This window comes from Notechis scutatus, chromosome 1 (assembly GCF_049901735.1).
Source record: "Notechis scutatus isolate UNSWTSFEM ecotype Mainland chromosome 1, rNotScu1.2, whole genome shotgun sequence".
NCBI classification, from domain to species: domain Eukaryota; kingdom Metazoa; phylum Chordata; class Lepidosauria; order Squamata; family Elapidae; genus Notechis; species Notechis scutatus.
Window position 1 is genome coordinate 210,024,911 of NC_142009.1, and position 17,475 is coordinate 210,042,385.

Below are 17,475 nucleotides of genomic sequence, written 5' to 3' on the forward strand. Positions count from 1 at the left end.
TAGGATAAATATTAGTAGCCTGTGCTCCGTTTGGGGATTTAAGTTCCTCTCAGGGAAATAGAACTTTACTTCTTATTAGAGCAATTGATAGTAGCAATGGAAGTTATAATATCTCCAGCTTCTTTTAATTCCATTGATAGAACCATTTAACATAATTTAAAAAGTATTATTTCTCATGCAGTATTTAGAGCAGAAGATTCTAACACTCACAGACACTTGACGGAATTTGTTGGTCTGGATATTGAAATGGCTTTTAATTACCATTATCATGAAGTGGTGGATGAGATTGCAGATACCTTGGTGCAAATTTTCAAGGGACTTCAAGAAAGGTAAAAAATATATTTTTTTATACTACTTTAGAAAATAAGCGTAAACTTGAGAGTTTCAAAAGTATTTTTCAGCTATCTCTAAGCCGTTTTACAGAGTCTGCATGTTGCCCCCAACAATCTGGGGCCTTATTTTTCCAACGTCGGAAGGATAGAAGGCATGAGCTGGTAAGACTCAAACTGCCAAACTGCTGGCAGAGGGCAGTCAGCAGAAGTAGCCTGCAGCACTGCATTCTAACTAGTGTGCCAGCAAGGTTCTTAAATAGTAAAAAAAGTAGCAGCAATAACAGTTCATAGATATTCAAAAAAATATTCTGGCTACTTTTATTTTACCTGTTTGGAGGAATTCTAAACTATTGTTCCGGTTCATAGCTGCAGCAAGGATGCGAACCTCAGCTGCCAAACCTTGGAGTCACATAGTGATTTCTCTTTATCAAAGAATGTTGGAAACCACTTATCCAGTGAAACAGATGAATGGAAGGTTAAATAAAGAGAAAATTAGACTAAGAAATCAAAGATGCCTAGAAGGCTATTGTAGAAAACCACTTCCACATTGCTGCAAAGAAATCTAACACATGTGTCCATAATCAATACTTGAGTTTACCTGGAAACCCATTGTCTTTTTCTTAGGTTTCAATTATTTTAATAATAACAATTACAACAATAATAATAAACAACTTTAAATTATTTTAAAAATTAACTCAAAAGGAAAAGAGGGGATCGGTCCTGGTTACTCACTCATTATTTTGTGATTGCTTAAGTTGAAGGTATGTTGATGTGTGTTTTATAATGCTGACCAACTTTAGCCAGTTTAAAGAAAAACTGGGGAAATGTCTGGTAAAACATTGTCACTAGATTTTAGAAGCTGACAAGTTAATATCTTACATGCTCACGTACCTTTTTTTGGATAGCTGTTACTCTTTCTGCAAGAAAATCAATAATTTGGCATTGGTCCTTAAATTTCCTATGTAGCAAATTCATAATATCATGAATAACGATTAGGAGAATGTAAGAAGTTCCTGCACTAGGTAGGATTCCTCATTGAAACCTATTTGAAGTGCTATCCAAGAGCATATAAGCTTCAGTTTATATGACGGGTATGCTATTCTGATATCTACCAATAAATAGCTCATTATTATCTCCATATGAAGAGCAACTAAAATGGTAATGGGTGAACAATATAGCAGTCAGTGACTTCTGGCATTAGCTGTTGAAGGCCCAGAATCTTAAAATTTATAAATTCTATGATTTTCGTTTTGTTTCCAAGCTAAGGTTAAGTACAAAATATTTAAGACCCTGTATATATTTCTTCCTATTCATTGCAATTATTGGAATTTTACTTCAGCATTATATTATTATAGCACACCTTGGAAAATCTTTTAATTTTTGTAATAAAAGAACCACGGCATATAAAGTCATAGTCTGAATTGTATGGATTAAAATAGAATTAACAGGGGTGTAGCTTACTTCATTTATTTTTTGTATATGCAGCCTTTATTCAGAGATTACTGCCTGAAGCTCAATTTATTGAGAATAATTTTTGTAAAATTTAACTTGCTTAGTCATTTAGCACATCAGACTGCCCAGTAAATACTTTGACATATACAGTGTAAATGTCAGTCACCTTATCTCAAGAGATTGCTTTCCTTGCAGGAAAGCAATAAACTGAGTCTTAAATATTACAGTGACAGAGTGAACTCTTGTGGTAATGAAAGGCAATACTTCTTTGTTTTCTGCTTGGCTATGTTGAAAAGCCTTTTGTTTTTACACACAGGTTTCAGACTGAAATCCAGACAGTATGCAAACAGTTTCCATGTGAGCCATTCAAGTTCTTGGAGCCAACACTGAGGCTGGAGTACCGGGAGGGCCTGGCTATGCTTCGGGAAGCAGGAGTGGAAATGGGTGATGAAGACGATCTCAGGTACGATTTTACCAAGGAGAAGGAAGAGCGCCATCTATTGGCAAGAGGGTACCCATTCTTGGGATCCCCGATGCTATTCCTGGATTTAGGAATTGGCTACCGCTGTTCATCTATGCAGAGAATAGAAAAACATTTAAATCTCTCTATAAACTAACACATCATTCCCCTGTAACAATATAACCTCCACATCCCAAGACATGGGTAGATCTCCAGAGAATAAGATTAAAAACAAATCTGGAATTACCAAAGGACTTTCTGAATCAATCAAACCATGAATTATAGAAAACGTACATACACCATCCCAAACTGAACTTTTCAGAAGCAAATAATTCATTTATCAAAATGCTACTGTTTATCTTCTGCAAATTATGGGGAGCTCTGGTAATTCTTTCTGACTCAAAGTACAAACATGTTCTGAGCAGATAGCAGCACCAGTTGATCTTGCCTCAGCTCAAGAGTTCAGGAGGACCTGACATAGCTAATACTTGGACTGGAGTGTGACAGGAAAAAATAATTCTGTAGGAAGGATTTTTTTAAAAAAAATCAGAGGAAGCAAGGAATCTAGTATGCTATAAGAGATACATCTGTGGGAATACTGGTCAGGTTGCCTATGCCCTATTTCAACAAAATCTGAAGGTTTCCCATTATTCCTAATCCAAGGTTTAATTCCCAGTTTGCTATAGTTGAACTAGTAAATAGCATTAAATGGCATTTTTAACCGTAAACATTTTATCTCACTTACATTTTTTGGAAGGCACACAACTCAAACCCAGTAATACCTCAGAGACATTCTTGCTAAAAGTCAACATTGTTTACTTCTGATTGTTTATTTTCAGTACACCAAGTGAAAAGCTCTTGGGTCGTCTGGTGAAGGAAAAGGTAATTTTTTTAAAAAAAAAAGTCTGTCTTTAAAAAGCCCTTGAGTTTCTTTCTGACACAAGCTTAAATAACTATAAATTACTTGTGATTTGTGTATCACAGTATTGAGATAAATCTAGATCTAGATCTATCTATATCTATATCTATCTATCTATCTACTTTTCTATAGTAGGTCTCATATCACTGTAGGGGTTTAATTAATTTTTACCATTTCTTTTTCTTTTTAAAAAATATTTTATTAATATCTGCAGTATGACACCGACTTTTATATTCTTGACAAATATCCACTGGCTGTAAGACCTTTCTACACAATGCCTGACCCAGCAAATCCTGTAAGTATGTCTCTCAGTATTGAAAAAAAAATGCTGTGAAATAATGACAAATATGACACATTGCAAATCTGATGTAGGATTTGTGTCACAAATGTGGCATAAACATATTGCAAGGTCACAGTCTGATATGGGTCATTCTCAAAATGAAAACATCTATTTTCGCATTACACAGTCATTAGTTGTCTTATTTCTTTCCTTTATTTCCCAGTGCATTGTCCCTACTTAGAAAATTGATTGATTGAATGACTGATTGATTATGTGTCAAGTCATTTTTCAACTCCAAGCAATCACATAGATAGATTTTCTCCATGACAGAATCATTGTAGTGTGTGATATTGTTGAGATAATATAATTGTAGGAAAGAATTGAGAATATTAACTCTACCATTTGTTCAGTGCAAAAGAAACACTATTTAAAAGGAGTAGAAGAGATTATGTGATCTCTGTCTTGTTCACCAAGTAAAAGTTCTGTTTTAGTTAGTGTAATATAAAGTTTTGTTTGAGCTTATTAATAGCTTTAGGTTGATGGAAATATTCTTTGGAATTAATTGTTACAGCTGCTTTATTAATTTTTAAAATAGCTTTTGAAATGTCTCTAATAGAACCATATGAGAGCCCAACCAGTTTCTTCAATTCCTTGTAATAAATTATAAGAGATATGGATACTATCATTTAATAGTCTTTTGGTCCTGTTTTGAAATTCTTAGCAGGTGATTTTCAGCGTCCAAAGCAAAATCCTTCTAGTTAAGCATTGTCTTTCATATAGCTGTGAAAAATATCTGACGAAAGATACTGCTATTATGCCAAAGAACCCTTATACCTCATAGATATTACTTCAGCTATCCTTCTTGTTTTGGGGAGAACATCACAACAATTATTTGTAGACAATTATCCACAAAAAAGTGAATGCCAAAAAATTGAAAGAATGAGGAAATGACTAAAACACTTCCAAAAAATTAATTTGCATAGATTTGTGAGGAAAAGGTTTATAATATTCAATGATATTTAGTTCTAACTATGTAAATGGGCATGGGGAGGGGGGGCAGTGTGATTTGACTAGAATGCAGTTTTTAGTTTGCAACCTAGCATATGCAGAAATGCATATTTTAAAATTGTATAAAGGGTTTTTTTTTTTATTTGTTTGTCAAATTTAGAAAGCATCCATGTCTCTCCCAGTATGGAGTTGAGTTTCTATCAAATGTTTCTTAGTGTCTTGGTTCTAATTTCCTATTCTTGGTGATTACACCTATGTTGTTTTTGTGATAGCTCTGCAGAACTGGTTTGCCATTGGATTTTTTTCCAGGATGTTTTTTTCAACTGCCTAATCTTGCCTATACAGGAATAGTAACCAAGGCACTCCAGCTTCCAAGATGAGTTAAATTCTTCTAGGTAGTACCACTTGCTGTAATACTCTTATTATAAGCCAGTGGTAAAACCACAAAGCCTTGTTTTACATTAGTCACTTGCCAAAGAAGGGTAAAAAATAAATAAATTTTATATTTTCTCTATCACCTTACCTATTTGGAATTATCTGTTTTTCTCCTCCTATTATTTGTACAGTTGTACAAATTAGAGGTAATTTCTGTAGTTCATGGTATATCTTCTCATAATATATAAAATTGTCTCTTGGCTTTCTTGAACCTATAACAAGATAGCGGTATGTTAACTTTAAATTTTAAAGTTAATCTGAAGAAGAATCATACTGAGTCTCAAACTGGAAGACTGGATGGTGGTATTAGTAAGAAACACCGTGGAAGGCTGGGTTTTATTCAATAGCTTCTGAGTAAATTGATTTAAGAAGGCAAAGCCTTCTAGACACTAAAAATGACATCATCTTTATTGGAAAAAGGTTTAAAAAATATTTTTTCCTCAAAAATTAAACAGGGACCCTAAAATGTTCTCCATGAACTTGAAATAAACCAGTACAAGAAGAGGGTCTTTTTTTCTGCCCCGGTATAAAGATTGCTTTTCAGATAATCTTCACAGAATAAAGCAGCCTATTGAGTTTTTCTTTTTTCCTGCATATGTGGTACTTTCAAAACTGAAAGAAATAAAATTAAAGAATGCAAGTTTTTTTATCCCTAGTCAGAATCCTACGGACTAAACATAAATCTTATGACCAGAAAAGAAAGACAAAGTGTAACAAAACAAATAACCACCATTTTAGTATAGTTATACTATAGCAGCAGTTCTGAAAACTGCACACAAGGGAAAGAGAAGAGTGTTCTTTCTCATGGAAACCATGATGGCACAATGCAATCATAGTTGGAGAAGACAGAAGATGCCTCAAGCAGCATTTTTCTCCTATGCAGATATTCCTGTTACATTTCTCATAGTGATCAGTGTCTTTGTCCTATGCCATTTATTATCTATAGATTCCAGGTTTGAAGCATACTTAACTATTGGTTACTAAGTCACATTTCCCCTCCTCCCTCCCAGATAACCTCCAACTCCTACGATATGTTCATGAGAGGAGAAGAGATTCTGTCTGGGGCACAGCGAATTCATGATACAGAGCTGTTGACTGAAAGAGCCTTGCATCATGGCATAGGTAATTCCTAAGGTCTATTAATTAAATAAATCATTTCTAACAGGGTACCTTTTTATTAGAGGAGTCAGGTATTGCTTATTTTCATAGGATCCTTGTGACTGTAAAAAGATAAATCTGTATTTTTCTCCTAGTTCAGTATTTTTCATCTTTAGCAACTTTTAACATTTGTGGACTTCAATGTTGGCTATAGTTTATTTGGCAAAACTAGAATTTTTACTTTTATATTTATATTTTAAAAGTTGGGTCCTTGGCCACATGATTTGAGTAGCATGTCAAATAGAAAATAGAACAGGGTCAGAACTCAAAATAAGACTAATGGGAGTAGAGTTTGGAATTTTTACAGATGATTGTTGCCTCTTAGAATATCCTTTTCCTTGCAAAGAAAGTCAAATATTTGATTGTCTCATGGAAAATAAAAAGTACATATCATTCAAATAATAAAGGCTATTGCATGGAATTTTTCTTAAAATGGGTTTATACATTTCTTAACCTATTTACTCCATAACCCTCCCTAGGCAGGCCATTTGGATCACTAACACAGTAAATATACCTACAAAAATAATTAAAAGTAATAACAAAATCATTATTAAAACTAGTTGAGAAAAGGGAAAATACGAAATCTGAGAGCGGATACTCCATATTTTGGACTTTTACAAGGCCTTTCATGTATATCTTACTTTTAGACATCTAAAAATCAGTGTATTTTAAGGCTAAAAAATAGTGTATTACTAGCTATATGTGAGTTGGCCTAACAAAAACTACTACATTGGCCAAACTGCCTTGCCTTTCGGCAGCAAAAATATTCTTTTTAAAAATAAAAGTAATTTTTGTTAAAGTGTACAAAGATAAGAAACTAACACAAGCTAAGAAAAAGCATGAGTAAAATGAGAAAAAAATTAAAAAGTGCAAAAAGGAAAAGGAAAATGTGTTTTAAACAATGATAAATAACTTTCCCTTTCATCAGTACAATTTCAATAGCTTTTCCTCTTCTCTAATACTACATCATTTAATACTTCTTCCCATGTCTCATTTCTTATTATAAACACCTAAAACTTCATTTAGTTCTTATCAGCAAAAGTCAACTTAAGAGCTTTCTAGCCTGATGCATCTCTAAACCAAACTAGCTGTCTAACATTGGATAGTCATATTGAATTAATTGAAAAACATGTATTGGAAAGTTGTGAAGAGCTGAAACATTTGGTTAATATTGGTGCTCTCTTCTAAGTGGAATACTTTTTCCATGATGCTAATTAGAATGTGGGCTGAGCTGAAATGCAATTTTTCTTTTTCAGATTTAGAGAAAATTAAGGCTTACATCGATTCATTTCGTTTTGGTGCACCTCCCCATGCAGGCGGCGGCATAGGTAATGTAGCTTATGTTCATTATATTTTCACTTTGGTCTGTGTTCAGATGAAAGAATGCATTTTAGGATGAAGAGTATTCTAGCAATTGACCTTAATTTAGAAAATTATCCTGCATTTACAATCATAATCTCTGTAAAGGACCTTGGAATACTCACCTCTAATGATCTAAGTGCTAGAGCCCACTGCAACTACATAGCCAAAAAGGCATTAAGAGTTGTTAACCTAATCCTACGTAGCTTTTTCTCTGGTAATATCACACTACTAACCAGAGCATACAAAACATTTGCTAGACCAATACTCGAATACAGTTCATCAGTCTGGAACCCTCATTATGTATCTGATATTAACACAATTGAGAAAGTCCAGAAATATTTCACAAGAAGAGTTCTCCACTCTTCTACTCGTTGTAGAATACCTTATGCCACCAGACTTGAAATTCTAGAACTAGAAAACGTTGAATTACGCCGTCTTCGGTCTGACTTAAGCATGGTATATAAAATCATACATTGCAATGTCCTACCTGTCAATGAATACTTCAGCTTCAACCATAACAACACAAGAGCACACAATAGATACAAACTCAAAGTAAACCGCACCAAACTTGATTGCAGGAAATACGACTTCAGCAATAGAGTGGTCAATGTCTGGAATACTCTACCCGACTCTGTAGTCTCTTCCCCAAACCCCAAAAACTTTAACCTTAGACTGTCTACTTTTGACCTCACCCCTTTCCTAAGAGGTCTGTAGGGGGCGTGCATAAGCGCACCAACGTGCCTACCGTCCCTGTCCTATTGTTTCTCTTATTCTTCTATTTTTCTTATATGTACCCATTTCATGTATTCACAACTATGTATACACTTATACTTATTATCTTGTAAACAATTGGCAAATCAAATAAATAAAATAAATAAATAAATAATGAGTGTGCTTTTAGAAATGCAGACACTCAGTGCCTTTACCTGAGTGTGGAGTCCTTGACGCTCACCTAATCTAGCTGTTTGCTTGCAAATGTTTCATTACCCAAATAGGTAACATCGTCAGTGCATTATATCTGACCCTTATCAATTTTTTGTAGATTCTCATTCCAGATCGTTTATCTCTAAGGGTAGTTTTTTGTTTTGTTTTGTTGTAAACCTTGTGTTCTTTTTTTTCTTATGAACCAGTTATCAAAGAAGTAATGAAATGATAGTGAAAGATCCTTAATCACAAAAGAAATCACAACACTTATTTACCATGCTCCTCTTTCTATTTCATCTAGCAGGGCATAGGATAATGAGGCAAAGAAACCTTTGTTGTTTGATGGGGATCTGTTTCTATGGTTCAGATTACTAATGTGATAAAAATAATTGCTATTATCCCACCCACCCACATTTTTTACTATAAAATAAAATTTAGATATTATAAAAAATGTAATCCAGTTTTTTATGTGCAAATTGTGTGGAAGACTATAGAATATCTGGATAAGTCAGAGAAAGCACTGCATCACCATGCCAATGTTCTCTTTCAATTCCACTATTGCTGATCTTTGTCTCAGATCTTTGCCAGATTCCACTTGGCAGATGCAGAAAAATATTTGGTACTGACTTTGGTTTATCACAAATAACCCAGCAAGTTTGTTCTTAGTGAATATTTCAATATATGTTGTACATATAATTCCATCTTCAGATTTATTAGATTGGATTTAATTTTACAGGCTTGGAAAGAGTCACCATGTTGTATCTTGGGTTGAGCAATGTCCGGCAGACATCCATGTTTCCCCGTGATCCCAAGCGCCTCACACCTTAAGAAGACTACAATGTCAAGTTTCAAAGATTTAATATTGCTTCCAACAATCCAACATAAATCAATATGCAATGGGAGGATATCTCATCTATTCAAGTGCCACAATAACAATCATTCAAACTCATTACTAATGTTTAAATTCAGCTACTTTAACTGATCTGAAGTGCCACAGAAAATGTCATATCTTTTTAAGAAAATAATAAATCAAGGTACTACAGTATTGCCTTGTGGGTAAGCAAATTTCTAAAAGAAACACCTCAAATTTTAATAAAATTCATACTTTTGCATAATTTGTTTCAACATATAACAGCAAGGTAATAAAATCTCAGATTAGATTTTTGTCAATAACAATGCAGTACAGAAAGTAAATTGAGCAAGAATTTTCTTGAGAAGCAACTGGAGATAGTGAACAGTTTGATCTTACTAAAATGAAAAATATTGCAATAAAACTTCTAACAATTCTATGTGTCAGTTTTTTCATTTTGTAGGAGAAATATATTGTTCTGAAATAGTACCTGATGCTTACCTGATACTAAAATTATGCCAGCTTTATTTACACGGGGCATTACGACAAATTAAGGCTTCTGTTGCATATTATATTACATATAAAATGTATATTTAAAGTTAGACCTAGCAACATGCACTCAGATTTATTCTTGTATATTAGAACTTCCACTTGTTTCCCCAACTATTCTGTATATCCCCAGATTTTTCCAAAGGATCCTGGAGTAGATTTGATGGTGCAGGTGGGAGGAACTCACTCTATTGATACTGAGATGAAAAAATGTGATAAAACTATGATGAAATGAAAATTTAAAAAAACATATTACTTCAAATATTAAAACTTGCGAACCTAACCAAGCAAGGTAATTTTGTTTAGTAGACCAGTTCTATACATACACACCAACATATATAGTCCTCATTTAGCAACAGGCAGATGGGACTAGCAACACAATCATTAAGTGAAGTGGTTGCTAAGTGAAATTGTGATTGCTTACAATCTTACTTTAGCTTTCCTTTGCTTTACAGACCTGCGAAAGTCAATAAAATAGTCACACAATTGGAAGGGAGCTTGAAGGTCATCTAGTCCAACCCCTGCTCATACAGGAGACCTGTACTATTTCTGACAAATGGCTGTCCAGTCTCTTAAAAGCCTCCAGTGATGGGGCACCCACAACTTCCAAAAGCAATTTGTTCCACTTTATTTGGTTTATTGTTCTCACCGTGTAGGAATTTTCTCCTTAGTTCTAGGTTACTTCTCTTCTTGATTAGTTTCCATCCATTCTTTCTAGTCCTGCCTTCAGATGCTTTGGTAAATAAGTGGGGGCCGTCTTCCTTCTGGCAGTCCTTCAACTCTTGGAAGACTACTATCAGGTCACCCCTGATCCTTCTTTTCACTAGACTAGGCATGCAGTTTCTGCAATCGTTCTTCGTATGTTATAGCTTCTAAGGCCCCTAATCATCATGCTCTTCTCTGAACTTTCCAAAAGAGTCATAGAATATGCCAGGGGTGTATATGCCAGAATTGATCATAAAGAGTCATATATGCCAAGGTGGATCGCAGTTACTTTTTTGTCACCATAACTGAAAATGGTCAATAAATATGGCAGTCACTAAATGAGGACTGCCTGTAAACGCTGCTTGCTTCCCTATCTCTGTTTATGTTGCTAAGTGGATTATAAAAATAATTTATTTCTAGTATTTTTACATTCAGTTAACCAATTGGCATCAAATACAATTACTACCTTTCCCCAATTAGATCTAATATTTCTGGATAAACCTCTTCTCTCAACTTTACTTTTTGACTAATTCCTCACCAAATCAAAAAGAGTAGGGTACTTTAAAAAAAAAAGTTTTAGAATACATCCTGTATTCTAGTACTTATATCAATGGATGAAGAGGTTTAGGGAGTGGTTATTGAAATTTCAAGTAAATTGGATGGGATAGATGTACTTCAGAAGATTCCAAGAGGTTACAGAAATGGTCTGGAAGTAACCAAAAGTAATATTTTCCACTTTTTTAAAAAAAAAAAAAAACTTGCAGTTATAACATGACAAGAGGGAAGATCTTCAAAGAAGGTTGTGGATTGATAATTCCGACAGGTGATGGGGCTGATGATAATTTTTGTTTCTTTCATGGTGGATGCTGTAATTGGACTTCGTGTTATTTTGATAGGGCTCCATCTTAGTATTTTCAGTGCGTGCGTGGATTGTTGGTGTAAATTACAAATTGAATATGAGCCAGTAGCACAACACGATTATAACAAGAACAAATGTAATTTTAGGTTTCATCAATGTAAATGTATTTTTTAAATCTTGAAGTAGTTTGTGTGTTCCCTTTGGCCTTGGTTAGGTACCAATTCTGGGCCCAGTGCAATAAGGATTGAGAGAAGAGCCAAAAAAACAACAACTTGGAATTAGAAATGAGCTCCTACAAAGAGAGGCTGATGGAGCTGGGTATGTTTAGTTTTGAGCAAAGGCTGAAGCACATGAATCTTCACATTATCTCAGAAGCTGTCAAGTGGAAGTAAATCATGAGAGCCAGTTTGGTCTAGTGGTTAAGGCATACAGTTAGAAACTAGGAAACTATGCGTTCTAGTGCTGCCTTGGTGACTTTGGGCCAAACAATCTTTCTTAGCCCTGGCAAGGAGATAATGGCAAGCCACTTCTGAAATCTTGCCAAGAAAACTGAAGAAGTAAATCAAGATCATTCTAGATTGCAAGATAGAATAATGGATTTAAGTTACAAAAAGGCAGATTCCAACTGAACATTAGAATAAAAGTTCATAACAGAGCAATTCAATAGCAGATCCAATTACCCAGAGAGATCAACTCCACTGGATTTGTTCAAGTAAAAATTAGATAATAGTATGTGTAGATCCATCTCTTATCTACCTGAAGTTGAAATCTCAAACACATAGTTTCTACTTTATGGAATGCTTCTGTAATACATAAGACCAAGTTCACTGGGTGGCCCTGGAACCTGAGAAGAAATTGCCAAACACAGAATATCTTGACCACAGTTAGTATCTGAGGTTTGTTAGTGATAATTTGTCTTATCCTGGGTACAGTTTTCTTTCAAGTTCAGAAGAGAAATTTGGGGGTTACTATCTTTCAACTTCTAAACAGAAAAATGGGAAGCTAGAACAACTACTTCAAGCGGCTGTTCTAGCCATGCTCGGCTTTTTCTTCCATTCCTTTGCAAGTACTGAGAAGGTGAAACAGATATGCAGTTTGGGCGAAGGGAATGGTAAAGGCTGATCGGAACACTCAGGGTTTTACCATTTTTACTGCGAAACTGTTTGTTCCTGCAAAAATGGCTTGGATACTAACCAAGATAGCTGCACTTCAGTAAGCAGTCCTCTGAGCATCTATTTAGGGCTCGATCACGTGGGAAATCACTCATGGACCATGGCAGGCTCACCTAAGCATGTCATGCAAACACGCCCTATATTGGAACACGCTACACATACCAAATCAGTTTGCAACATTTTCTCAAAATAAGAAAAAAAAAATGCCAACGTTACAGGCACTAATCCCAATAGAAAAATATGAAAGATTTGTCGTAAACACAGCAAGTCTGTAAAGCCAAGTTGTTGACTCGTCTGTGATGCCGACAATATAATTCTATCTAAAACAGTACCTGAATGGGATTTTGAAAAGTTACTTAATAAATGCAGTTCTCAGAATTTCCTGAATATTTGCAACTCGGAATATGGGGCAGGTTTGATATTAGAAACGTAGGCAGCAAAGACCATCAGGCCAGAGGTTTTCAAAATGTTCAGTCTAAGACTAAGCAATCCATTAGTTTAATTCAGAGCAACTGTAATAACAAATTGGCTGGGTCAGAATGAACTTTTTTTTTCTAATTCCTCACAACACCCCATCAAACAATTTGAAAAATCCTCTATACTTTCAGGACTTCAATTGCCATTATTGCTGGAGTTTCTAGGGGTCATGTCATGGCACAAAAGGAAACAAAGTTTATTTATTTATTACATTTATATGCCACCCATTTCTCCAATAAGGCGATTCTGACTGACGGTACAAAAGGGAGAGAAGGATGGCCAACTGTCCAGATGAGCAGTGCAACTGTTTCTTGATTAATTGCCACACAGCTCAATGATATGTACTCCTAAGCAGCTATGCATATGATGCTGCCTTTGGCTGGAATCTTTGGGGACAGACAAATGCATATTCTGCCATATGGAAGTGAAGGAGGAGGAACTCACTGCAATCATTCTTGCAGAATTAGAAAAGTTTGCCAGAGTTTGGGGTCAGGCAGGGAATCGGATTTTGTCTGGGTGCACATTGTGAGGGAACAGCAGTTAGCTGCCTCTTGCGTGGAGCATAGTTGCAAAGGCAAATGACGTCCAGCCAGTGAGAGGAGCTATACCACTGAGGTAAGAACAAATGGCTCAGTACATCTGAAGGTGGCTTTCCCCCCCCATAATCCCTTGCAAAAATATTTCCCCTCCTCCCCCACTTAATCCCTTGTGGAATCCATTCATGTCTTTGAAGAACCCTATGGTTCCTGGAACCCCAGTTTGAAAAAAGCCCATTTGCACTATCATGGTCAATACTGGTTACAATTGATCAAAACTTTGTCTGCCGTCCATCCCTGGAGATGCCAGGAGTTTCTACCAGCAAAACACCCAGGTCTGCAATTTGGGAATACTCCAGATTCAGTAAAAAAAGCAATGGACTGACTCTAGCAGTTCCTGGAGAGGCTATGCTCCTTGTTCACACACCATTTCATCTATTGTGGATGTTTTTTTTTTTCCCCACAGAGGTGCCTTTTTAAAAGGCTTAGACAGCCTTAAACAGTTCCACAATGCTGGAGCCAAAGCAGAGCCTGTTAATCTGAATGTGCTAATTGTTTGCTAAATGCAGCAGCTTAATTGGCCCCCATTCTGTCCCTGAGCATAATTCAAAGTTGTAATTAAGGTATCTAAAGACATGGCAAAGCGCAAAGCAATGCAGAGGCTGCTGAATTTGCTGTTTCAAAAACCTATCTAATAGCCTTTTGATTTCCCACATGATACCTGTATTAGAATTTAGTAAAGGGAAACTCAAGAGGCAACTGGACTTTCTTGGTTTGCTTTGAAGATGTTTCACTTCTCATCTAAGAAGCTTCTTCAGCTCTGACTGGATGGAGGGGAATGGAAGGATTTATACTCCTTGCAGACAGCTGGTCATTTGTATTCTTTTAGAGCAGGGCTGTTGAATTCCTGGCCCACAGGCCAGATGTGTCACACACTGGCCATGCCTACGCCCGGTTTAGTGAGGGGGAGGGGAAAGTCCCGATATGTCATGTGACACTGCTGTGACTCGTATTAGAGAATCGTGGAAGCCCCCTGGAGGTTTATCTGTGTCATCAGGGTCACCTGAGCAGTGCAAATGGATGTGAAGCCTTCTTGGAACTGCTGAAAGGACTGTGTTGTAGACTGGAGATAGATGATGTTGTATTCCCTCCCCCACTGTTGAAAGAGGGCTGTTCAGTTTTGACATAGATGGCCTCTTTGACCCCTCTTTCAAACCAGCAGTCCTTCCATTCCCCTCCATCCAGTGAGAGCTAAAGAAGCTTCTTGGATGAGAGGTGAAAGGTCTTCAAAGAAAAACAAGAAAGTCCAGTTGTCTCCTGAAAAAAACACCTTTGGGACAACTTTGACCTGGATGAGTGAGAATCTCCATAGACATTTAATAAAGGGAAAGGCTTGCAAGCCAACAAAACTGTATTTTCTGGAAAATACAGTGACAACTCTTCTCTGGAAGATATTTTAATGTTTTTCAGCTGTCCCCCTTGAAACTATAGGCAGCTCTTACATAAACAAATGGATTGTGTCTAATAAGTCACAAATTCCAGATCAATATGAAGAGTATCTATTTACCATTTTTTAATTTGCTGATGATGACTTCTGTGATGATTTCAATCTCCTGGAGGCATGATACTTCGATATCCACGGAGTAATATATCAAAGTACAGCTGATTTCCAAGCCTAAAACTACTATATCTTCATTTTGCAGCAAAGGAGAGATAACGAGTGAAGATAGTGGTAGCAAAGTACAGATTTTTAAAATAATTGCGGTATCAAGGGCTTTTTCTGCTCATTTACCACTTACTTACAGCCTTAAGTAATACTTTGCTCCATTATAGCCACCAATTTATTGCTCCCATTGCAGCATCAGCAAATTTCCTATCTGAGAGGATGTCCCTTGCTGTGCATCCATCCTAATCTTCCAGGATAAACTCATTAGTTGTGCAGCTAACTGATAGCTTTTAATCCAGCTTCAACAGGAAATTACTGTCAGATATTCTATGTCTTGCTTTTTGGGCTTTTCTCCTTTTACCAATTCTCCAGTTCAAAAGACTATACTTAACTCACACTAATAAATATACAATAAAACAAAATGGCCAAGAAATATAAAAGTCGACATTCAAAAACTTAACAGGCAAATCCACTTTAAACTGGTAAAGGAAGTCTGGCAAAAGGCCCAGAGTCAATTTATCGATGAATTGGAAAGCATATAAATTTAATTGATTATTGCCAACTTTTGAGAGGATATTTTGATCAAGGCCAAATATTCAGGTTTGATCTGGGATAATGTAGATATCGTAGCTCTTTAATCAGAAGATGAATAAATTCAGGAAATGAAATTTATCATTGGTGTAAGAAAAAAAAATTACTGGAATAATTCTATTTGGATTCTTTGCTCAGAAACATTCAAATGTTACGTGTTACAAACTGCAGGCTACCATGTTGTGTAAACTCAGCTTTTATGATTTATGGTTTACTTATGGAGCCTTGCACAAATGCAGAAAGCCATACCTAGAAAATCAGGACCAGTTTAACCATGGCAAAGACAGGACTACACTGCATCATTTCTGGTAACTCAGTTGTAACTCAACTGCCACCAACACTGCTATCTTGCTATCATTTTGAAACCAGATGAAAACTTAATCATTTTAAACAATGTTTGTTTATTGTGAAATCTATTTGCTTTCGGTTTGTTCCAATTTACAAATTTTACAGAGGTAGACTTCGACTTACAAGAGTTTGCTTAGTGATTGTTCAAAGTTACAACAGCATTGGAAAAAGTGACATGACCATTTTTCAGTTATGATCATTGCACTATCGCTGTGATCACATGATCAAAATTTGGTTGCTTGGCAACTAGTTCAAATTTGTGACAGTTGCTATGTCCCAAGATCATGGGAACAGCTTTTGCAACCTACTGACAACCAAAGTCAATGGGGAAGCTAAATTCACTTAACAACAACCGTGTTACTAATTTAACTGCAATGATTCACTTAACAAGTGTAACCATGGTCATAAAATGGGGCAAAACTCACTTAACAACATAAATTTTGGGCTCAATTGTGGTCATAAGTCGAGGACTACCTGTCTTAGGTTGTCATGTATTAGTTGTCTGAGATGGACAGTAGATCTGAATCCACCTGCAATGTATTCTGCTTCGACTTTTTTTAAAAATTTTCTCTTTTTTAAAAAAAAATGCTGAAGGTTTACAGAAGGTCAAAATGAAACTGGCAAATTCCAAACTCCAAGTTACTTCTCAGGCAAAAAATTAGTAAAGCGGTAATGTAAAACATTAGGACTGCAGTAAATACCTGCAAACCGTGGATGACAAGGTGCAGAAAACATTCCTTCTTCACTGTCAACTAATAGTCATCCGTAATTTTGCAACCTGTGGCTCTACATTTATAGGCATCTAAGTTAATTTTAGATTTGATTCTTTAAAATAAAAGACTTGGTTTAATCGAGTTTAATCGAGAAAAAAAATTGTATTGAACGACGACCCTTCCCCTTTTCTGTTTCTACACGGGAAGCTTGGCATTCTGCAAACAAACCACTATACCGCTTTTCTCCCCCAATCTCTCTTGCTTGCTCCTGCAAGAGCAACGTTGCTTACTTCTGAACAGTCACTTATAACACTGCATTGTTTATTTTATTTATTTATTTATTTATTTTTGTCAATTGCTTACAAGGTAATAGGTATAAGTGAAAAACATAGTTATGCATACATGGATACATATAAGAAAAATAAAAGAAAAATATATAAAAGAAACAATAGGACAGGGACGGTAGGCACGTTGGTGCGCTTATGCACGCCCCCCCTTTCCTCCAAAACCGATTTAGTGCTTCCGCAATCAAGCAGCAACGATCGTTACTTAGCGGTGGTTTTCAACTCGGGGTTTAATCCCTTTCGGTTTTCTGACTCCCAGACCCGCCCCTTGCAAACGTCGCGCATTCCTCCCCGCTTCCTTCCTGCTTCCTCTTCTTTCAGCCGCATTTGGCGCG

General features: G+C 36.0%; 1 protein-coding gene across 1 annotated transcript in view; it reads left to right on the forward strand.

Annotated features, from left to right (window-relative positions):
- Window positions 1-9,619, forward strand: part of DARS1 (aspartyl-tRNA synthetase 1) — a 56,350-nt gene extending 46,731 nt beyond the window's left edge. Inside the window, exons 10-16 of the mRNA XM_026665367.2 lie at window positions 182-329; window positions 2,101-2,247; window positions 3,084-3,126; window positions 3,378-3,458; window positions 5,897-6,008; window positions 7,301-7,372; window positions 9,067-9,619. Of these exons, the coding sequence (XP_026521152.2) occupies window positions 182-329; window positions 2,101-2,247; window positions 3,084-3,126; window positions 3,378-3,458; window positions 5,897-6,008; window positions 7,301-7,372; window positions 9,067-9,158 (695 nt within the window). The 3' untranslated portion in view covers window positions 9,159-9,619. The remainder of the gene's footprint in view (window positions 1-181; window positions 330-2,100; window positions 2,248-3,083; window positions 3,127-3,377; window positions 3,459-5,896; window positions 6,009-7,300; window positions 7,373-9,066) is intronic.
- Window positions 9,620-17,475: the final 7,856 nt, after the last annotated feature.